This window comes from Lindgomyces ingoldianus (assembly GCF_010093535.1).
Source record: "Lindgomyces ingoldianus strain ATCC 200398 unplaced genomic scaffold BDR25scaffold_43, whole genome shotgun sequence".
In the NCBI taxonomy this organism is placed as follows: Eukaryota; Fungi; Ascomycota; class Dothideomycetes; order Pleosporales; family Lindgomycetaceae; genus Lindgomyces; species Lindgomyces ingoldianus.
The window spans coordinates 433,222-442,402 of NW_022985204.1; the positions used below are offsets into that span (position 1 = coordinate 433,222).

The window sequence follows — 9,181 nt, forward strand, 5'->3', positions numbered from 1 at the left end:
TAGTTTTTTAAGCACTATAACTTAAAAATTAGTAAAAAGAACTAAGAAGCACTTTAAAGACCCCTAGATAGCTATAAACAGCCCTAGAATAACTTACTTAATAGCAGTCTTTGCTACTTTTATAGCAGCTATTACACTTTAAGAGGTTATTAGTGCGCTTAGGCTTTAATAAGCTTTAATAAATATAGGTATTATAAGTCTAAATGTTATAATCCTTTTTAATAAAAAAATAGTATAGTAAAATTACGCCTAGCTTATACGCTATAATCCTGCTTATAATTTTATTAAAGTAAGTTAAGTAAAGATTAATAGTAGCTAAGGCTTTATTTATAGCTAAAGTAATCCTGTCTAACTACTTACTAGCTAGGAAAGATATTATTAGTAGTAAAATGTATAAGACAGGGCTTAGGGGGCCTAAGAGGGCCTAGATTAGGATAGACAGAACTTAAGGCCTTAAAAATAGAATAGAGGATAGCTAGCTAAGGTAGCTAGCTAAGGAAGAATCTAAAGGCAGTTAGAATAGGGACTCTCTAGGACAGACAGAGCTTTATATAGGGTCCTCTAGCCTAGGGGGGCTCTAGAACACCCTAGGAACCCCTAGGAAGGCCTAAGAGCTCCTGCAGAAAATCTCTCTAAAATACATACTAAAAGTGTAGAGTAAAGTGTAGGTGTAATAGAGGATTTAGCTTAGTAGAAAGTATTTAACCTTTTAAATTAAATTTAAAGTAACATAAAATTATGTAACTTCTAAACTTTAAAAAAGGGCTTAGATTTAGGCGTAAGGTTACACCTTAAAAAAAAATAAGGCTTTATAATAACTAGCTATCTAGGTGTTTCCTAGGCTGTTATAGACTAGCCTAGACTGCACTAGGCAGTCCTAGACAACTCCTAAACTGTTCTGTTAACTCTACACTTCTTAGATAATGCCTACCTTGCCTAAAAAGCTAGGTATCCTAGACAGGTAATACTTTAAACTGGACCTACAGCATACTAGATCTGTCGCTACCAGCGCTGCCCTGCCTGGCTCTCTAGAGAAGTATATAGCCAGTTGTAGAAGCCCTCTTTAGATAGCATAGGATTGCCTTAGGAATTAGGCAGGTACTAATTGTACTCCTATGTTACAGTCACGCCCTTGTTAGTTAATACACCTCTTGATTGCGAAGTGTATACCCTGTTTTTTACATCTACTAAACTACTTTTTTTATACTAATGCATTTCTAATAACACTACTTAGACATGCTAAAAAATGTTAAATATAGCTTATACTCTAAGCTTTTAAATAAGACATAAAACTTTTAAAAAAACATGCTACAGCTATATATAAAGTTTTTTAAAAAATAATAAATAACTATAGCACTAAATAACTTTTATAAGCTAATTTTATAGCTAACTTATAAAGGCTAAGTAATAATAAAAAGTAGGTAATTATTAAGACTATACTTAAGCTATATATGTAAAGATTTTTCTTTTAAATAGCACCTACAGCTAATATAGCTAATTCTTTACACTCTAAGTATAATCTAGGCTATATTAGTATAAACTAGCTTAGTATATTTAAAAAGTGTTATTTAAAGCTTAAAGTAATATTTAAGTGTAGTATAACTATAAAAAAGCTTTTTATAAAAGTTTTAAGGTAATTTAAAGTAAGTTTAGCTTTATAAAGAATATTAAAGCTAAGTATTATATCTAAAATAATAATATATATAACTTTAGTAAAATAAGCTTTATTATAAGCTAAATATTTATTAACTATACTTACACTTAAAACTTTACTTTAAGCTTTAAATAACACTTTATAAACATGCTAGGCTAGTTTATGCTAATATAGCCTAGATTACACTTAGTGTGTAAAGAATTAGCTATATTAGGTATAAATGCTATTTAAAAAAAATCTTTATGTATATAGCTTAAGTATAGTCTTAATAATTACCTACTTTTTATTATTACTTAGCCTTTATAAGTTAGCTATAAAATTAGCTTATAAAAGTTATTTAGTGCGATAGTTATTTATTATTTTTTAAAAGACTTTATATATAGCTGCAGTGTTGAATAGGCTCTAACAGCTAGCTGCTTGTAGTATAAGCACTTAAGTAGCAAGAGTAAGAGTAGTGTACAGTGTGCACAGCGTACAAGGTAGGTAAAGTAAAGGCAACATGTTTTTAGTTTTATTACTCTTATTTTTTCTCTGTATAGAGAAAAAAGAGGATATTTAGATGTTTACGCACAGAGGTTTACACACAAGCATTATGTAATATAGATATGTAATCCTACTTATGCGCAATTATTTATATCTAGGCTGCAACACTGCTACTGTGTATAAACACTAGTAACTTTTCTTTTTATCTAAAAAGTTACTTTCTGTACGTGTTACTTTCTTTTTATTTATGTAAGTCTATTTAATTACATTTTACCTTTACTTTACTTTATTTATTAAGACTTGCCTTAGTAATGCTGTATATTAAAATAAGCTAGTTACACTATGTAAATAGCTTTATAAATAGTATAAAGTGTTTTAAGCTATTATTATCTAGCTTTTATACACTTACTTTATAAGTAATTTAGCAGTGTATAAACTGTTTTATGTAGGGTTTTATGCTAGAATAGTGTAGGATCTTTACGTAGGCAGGTGCATAAGAAGGTGTATATAATAAGGTCTTCTTTTTTTTTTTACTTTCTTTTCTTTATTTTTTACTTTTTAAGCTCTACTGTACTATTCCCTAGCTCTTTTCTTTTTTTATACAGTGCTAATAGTAACAGATACTCCTGCCTGCACACACACACACACACACACACACAGAGAGAGAGAGAGAGAGAGATGTCTCTCTAGCCTTCCTCCTCTACCTCTAGCGCTGTTAGTGTGGGCGTTTTTAACGTCCTTGTGCAGTCTAGCAGCCTAGGGCGCATCTGTGTTACCCTTTTAACTAGTTCTGCTACTAATTAGTAGTTTATTTAGCATTTTAGTATAAATATATAAATTTTTTAGCTTTTTTACTTCTTTTTTATATAAAATGCTAATTATAGATAAGCTAAAAAGTAGCATGTAGTAGCTTTACTATTTTATAATATTAACATTATTTTGCCTACTAGCACTAATCTGCAGCTATAAGTAGCAAAGGCTTTATGTTATAAGAAGTACTTTTATATAGTTTTAGTTTAAAGTTATAGTTAAGTTTTAGTAAATTTATGTGCTTATTATTATAGTAGCACTACTAGTGCTTTTTTTTTTATTAAGTGTTATATATTAGCTAACTTCTAGGCTAATACCTGCGCCTTATGTGTATAGCAGAGCTATAGTCTGCATTATAACTACTATATATAAGAGGTAGTAGCTTTTTCTTTTCCTATATACTAGATAAATAAACTGTTTTTTTTTATATATCTTTCTTTTCTAATCTTGTAATAAAAAAAATAAGTGTGTATAATAAAAAAAAATAAAAAAAATAAGCTTTATATAAAAGTGTTATTAGTTTAGTTAGTCTAGAGCATCTTTGCGCACAAGATCTAGCTAGTCTACAGATGCTTCTATCTAGACAAAGAGGTAGTTAGTTAGGACTAATAATTAAAAAGACTAGTTTAGTATTTTCTTTATATATGCATTTACTAAGTTGTTTTTACTATTAATTTACTTTATTTTAGTAATTTTTTTTTATATAATTTATAGAGTAATATAATGTTAATTATAAGTTACTTTTTACTAGTAGTGCTTAGCTTAATAAGGTAATTATATAAAGACTTTAAATCTATGTAGATTACTACTAAAATTAGTAGCAGTTTAAGTGTTTATATAATTTACTATAAAGTTATACTAAAAGTAATTACATTATTAAACTTTTCAACTATTCTATATAGTTTACTAGTAAGGACACTCTTAGTTACTCTTTTACACTTAGTAGAATTTTAGTGTATAATGTTACTTAGTATTTTAAAGTAGTTACTTTACTTTATATAGTTTTTATTACTTAATATAATTAAGAATTCTAGCTATAAGCTAAAGTTCTTATTATTAGTAAATAATCTATTTATAAAAATAAATAGCTTTACATAATTAAGCTATAATAGTAGGAAAGTAAAACTACACTTACTATTGTCTATCTACTATTAAATTTATGTGTTAAGTATGTTAATGTTATTATGTAAAAGGTCTATAGTTTATGTAGTAATAGATAAGTTAAATGCTGCCTCTAGTTAATATATAAATGTAATGTATACCCTTTTTGCATATTACTTAACATATTATTATACAGTATTCTTGTCCTTTAAGTTAATTATATAAAGGTAGCTTACTTATCTCTTCTAAGTAAAAACTACTATGTTGTGTGTAAGTTTAATCCTTCTACTATTAAACTTAATAGGCTGCTTTTTTGCTAGAATAGTCTTACTCTTTACATAGAACTTTGCCTTTTGTAGTTCTTTTTTTTCTCTTTACGCAAAATCCTTTATTATAATGCTTAAGGTGTTATATAAATGCTTTTAGTTATTTCTAGAGCCTATGTTGTGCATATAGTACATATTTGCCTAACCTTCTAGGATATCTAGAAAGATGTCTGCGTACTAAGTTTTCTAAATATTTAGCTGTTAATATAAATTAATAAAGATTCTTATTTTATTTATAAAGATGTTATATAGTTAACTTATATAGTTATTATTCTTTTTTTATGCTTTTTAAAATTATATAATTTTATTTGCTAGAAGTTTTTCTTTAGCAGTTTCTCTCTAGAGTAGAAGTTTATACAGGTTATAATGTAGTATAGATTATGCAGGTGGTATTAGTAGTGCATACACTACTGCAGGCAGTGGTGTGTACAATTAAGGGTGTGGAGCAGGCGTTAGGTAGGGTGGCATGTATTGTTTGTACAGTAATTAGTGTAGTGCTAGCTAAGGTGTAGGAGTAAGTAATACTAGTATATTTAGTGTTAATAGCAGCATTATGTTTAGTCTACTTCTGTGCAAAGCCTTATATAGTAATAAAAGTTATGTATAAAGCCTTTTTAGTGTAATTACTTTCTTTTATGCTATATTATACAGCTTCTAGGCTTAGATACCTTTAGTGCCTAGCTATAGTGTAATTCTTTTATTCTCTAGCACTTATATAAGCTCCCTTTTAAACACATAGCTAAGTGCTAAAAAGTCTTATAGTGTCTATTTTTTAAAATCCTTTATATACACACTTAGAAAAGTAGCGCCTTTCTAAGTTCTTATATGTAGATTAGTAATTATATAACTTACATATAATTAAGTTTATAGGCTTGTTAGAGCTTTTAACATGTTAATCTTATTATTCTAGTACTCTAGGCTAGTCTTATTCTATAGTGTTGCCTTTAATATCTCTATATCCTTTATAAGTTATTTATATAATAAAAATTATTTCTTATTTTTCCTATTATTATGTAAAGTTGTTAGTTGCTAATAGAATTTTATTATAATAGTATAGTTAATTACTTTTCTAGTAAATTACGCAGGTACTGCTGTTATCTAGCTGCTAGGTTGTGCAGCTTTAATAGCTTTAGTGTGCGCCTTACACTATCTCCTTTTTACTTTATACAGTAGCAGAGCTTACTGTACAATGTAAAGGATTAATCTGCTATTCTAAGAAATAAGTAACTAAATAAAGTACTTTATAAAGTGTAAGTGCTTTATTGTTACTTTTCTTAAAAGATAAGTAATAAAACAAAGTGCTTTATAAAGTATAAGGTTAATTACTTATGCAGTAGATCGCGCAGGTACTGCTGTTGTCTAGCTGCTAAGTTGTGCAGCTTTAATAGCTTTAGTGTGCGCCTTACACTATCTTCTTCTTACTTTGTACAGTAGCAGAGCTTGCTGTATAATGTAAAGAATTAATATGCTATTATCTAGCTGCTAGGTTGTGCAGCTTTAGTAGCTTTAGTGTGTGTCTTACACTATCTCTTCTTTGCTTTATACAGTAGCAAAGCTTACTATATAATGTAAAGAATTAATCTGCTATTCTAAAAAATAAGTAACTAAATAAAGTACCTTACAAAGTGTAAGTACTTTACTATTACTTTTCTTAAGAGATAGGTAACAAAACAAAGTACCTTATAAAGCATAGGTACTTTATTATTACTTTTGCTAATTTACAGTTAATTAAATTAACTACTAATTAGTGTTAAATAAGCTCTAATAGCTAGCTGCTTATAGTATAAGCACTTAAGTAGTAAAAGTAAGAGTAGTGTATAGTGTGCACAGCGTACAAAGTAGGTAAAGTAAGGGCAACATGTTTCTAGTTCTATTGCTCTTGTCTTTCCTTTATACAGAGGAAAAGGGGGATATCTAGATGTTCGCGCACAGAGGTTCGCGCACGAGCATCATGTGACATAGATACGTGATCCTGCTCGTGCGCGATCGTTCGTATCCAGGCCGCGACGCTGCTGCTGCGTACAGACATGCAGCATGTTTCTTTAAAAGTTTTATATTTTATTTAAAAGCTTAAAGTGTAAGCTATATCTAATATTCTTTTAGCATATTTAAGTAGTGTTATTAAGAATACATTAGTGTAAAAAGAGTAGTTTAGTAAGGTCTTAGCAAAAGTAAGTAACTTAGGTGTGTAAGCAACTTGCCTATGAAGTACATTACTTAAATGTGCTAAAAAAAAATTAAATATAGCTTACACTTTAGGCTTTTAAATAAAACATAACACATGTAAAGTAATATGCTATAGCTATGTATAAAGTTTTATAAAAAATAATAAATAACTTTTATAAGCTAATTTTATAGCTAACTTATAAAGGCTAAGTAATAATAAAAAGTAGGTAATTATTAAGCATATACTTAAGCTATATGTGTAAGGTTTTCCTTTTAGCTAGTAGCTATAGCTAATATTGTAACAGCGCAGGCAAGACAATGGGTCCGAATGCGGTGGGAATCCACTCAGAGGCATATGGGAGTGCGTGGGGACTCTGAACCTGGGAATGCTATTGACACCTATAGGCCTTGTACAAAAGGATATCAGAAAACTACCAAGCTAGCTACAGGGGCGAGGTGCGACTAAATACATGAGGGAATAGGGGTAACAGCAGGGGGCAGGGCATGGTCGGGGCCAGGTCGAGGTCGGGGCTGATACGGGGGCCTTCCGGAGGTTCCGGGCGACCTGACGATTCATGAGAATTGAGTCAGGGTCGGAGCCGATACGGGGACCCTTCGGATAGGTTCCGGGCGACCTGAGATGGAACGAGAATTGTTACAAATATAGCTAATTCTTTACACGCTAAGTATAATTTAGGCTATGTTAGCATAAACTAGCTTAGTATATTTATAAAGTGTTATCTAAAGCTTAAAGTAAAGTTTAAGTAAAAGCTAGTATATTAAAACTAATAATTATATTTTTTATATTATATTAATTAAACTTAGGTGTTGCATGCTGCTGTAGATGTTTAATATAAATAGCTTTAGTTTTTTATAAATAAATAAGAATCTTCTACACGCTTTATATTAAAAAGAATATTAGATATATTACTATACCTAAGGCTATGCCTTAAAGATAAGAATAACTACAATCTTCTATGCCTTAAAGATAAGAATAACTACAATCTTCTATACCTGCTACAGTCCTTGAATAGACTATAAGCGAGTGTTAGACAGCCACTAGATTATACAACAATTAGTAGTAGAACTTCTTCTTAGACGCACAACAAGAAAATCACGTGACTAGCTAGAAGCCTTTAGAACAGAGATAACAGGCTTGGTAGGAAATGCATGCACTAAGGAAAGTGTATGTAGTGCATGTAAATTAGAAAGTGTATGCAGATCTAGAACTGCATGCATAAAATGTATAACATACTTCATAGGCGAGTTGCTTACACACCTAAGTTGCTTACTTTTGCTAAGACTCTACTACACTACTTTTTCTACACTAATACATTTCTAATAACACTACTTAAATGTATTAAAAAAATTAGATGCAGCTTACACTTTAAGCTTTTAAATAAAATATAATACTTTTTAAGTAACATACTATAGCTATTTATAAGGGTTTTTAAAAGATAATAAGTAACTAACACACTAGATAACTTTTCTAAGTTAATTATATAGCTAACTTATAAAAGCTAGATAATAATAAAAAGTAGGTAATTATTTAGCACATACTTAAGCTAGATGTGCAAGGATTTCCCCCCTAGCTAGCAGCTGTAGCTAATATAGCTAATTCTTTACATGCTAAGTATAATATAGGCTATATTAGCATAAACTAGCTTAATATATTTATTAAGCGCTACTTAAAGCTTAAAGTAAAGTTTAAGCGTAAGTATAACTATAAAAAAGCTTTTTATAAAAATCCTGTAGTAATTTAAAGCTAGTTTAACCTAATAAAAAAATATTAAAGCTAAGTATAGCATCTAGAATAATAACATGTACAACTTTAATAAAATAGGGTTTATAATAGGCTAGATATCTACTAGAGCAGTTGTTACAAGTTTAAAGAGATAAGGATAGCCAAAAGTAGTCTAGCTAGGTAACTAAGAGTAGACAACAGCTATCTAGGGCATTAATGCTAAAAGGTAGTGTCGCGTACACTAAGAGCCTTGGCTGGGGCTTAGAGCCTAGGGCGCAGCTTAGAGCCTAGGGCGCAGCTTAGGATCTGGAGATATTATGTTCCAAAGCTTGGTGTATATAAGAAGAGCCTCTAACTCTCTTAGATAGCAGAGTCACTTCATCTAATCTTCTAAACAGCTACTGCTAGGCTATTTTATCCTCCACAGTTATAAGCCTGGTTTACAGCGTAGTGTAGATAGTTAGCGCTTAAAAATTTGTGCACCCTTACTCTACTAATAGGATTGCATTATCCCTAAGCACTATGTGTTTAATTCCTACGCTTAGTAAAAAGCATTTAGGCAGTGCGTTTATTACAGAGGCTACCTTACTAGATCTGTCTCTAAGTTCTGTTGCTTAGGCTAGAAGAGTGTGTTAAGGTTGTTTTACTATATTTTACCTCTCTCGTTCCACGGTTTAAGCTAGGGGGTGTGTCGCGTACAGCTATCTGTCTATATATATCCTTCTGCTGTGCTAGCTAGGAGGTTAACCTTTTAGCAAACGCACTAGGTAGGCTATTCTACTATTTATTATTTTTTAGAGTAGTAATTACTTTTTAAACTAGTATAGGAAGAAAAATCTACCCTAGGATTAAGTTATTACAGTCTTTAAGTGCAGCTAGACTACTAATTAGCTTAGT

The 9,181-nt window shown here is 30.2% G+C and overlaps 1 protein-coding gene across 1 annotated transcript; it reads left to right on the forward strand.

Moving 5' to 3' along the window:
- Window positions 1-6,868: 6,868 nt before the first annotated feature.
- BDR25DRAFT_361322 (uncharacterized protein) lies at window positions 6,869-7,179 on the forward strand (the record flags this gene model as incomplete). The annotated part of the gene is made up of 3 exons (XM_033696392.1): window positions 6,869-6,996; window positions 7,059-7,093; window positions 7,121-7,179. 3 exons carry the CDS (start codon window positions 6,869-6,871, stop codon window positions 7,177-7,179), a joined length of 222 nt encoding a protein of 73 aa, XP_033541628.1.
- Window positions 7,180-9,181: the final 2,002 nt, after the last annotated feature.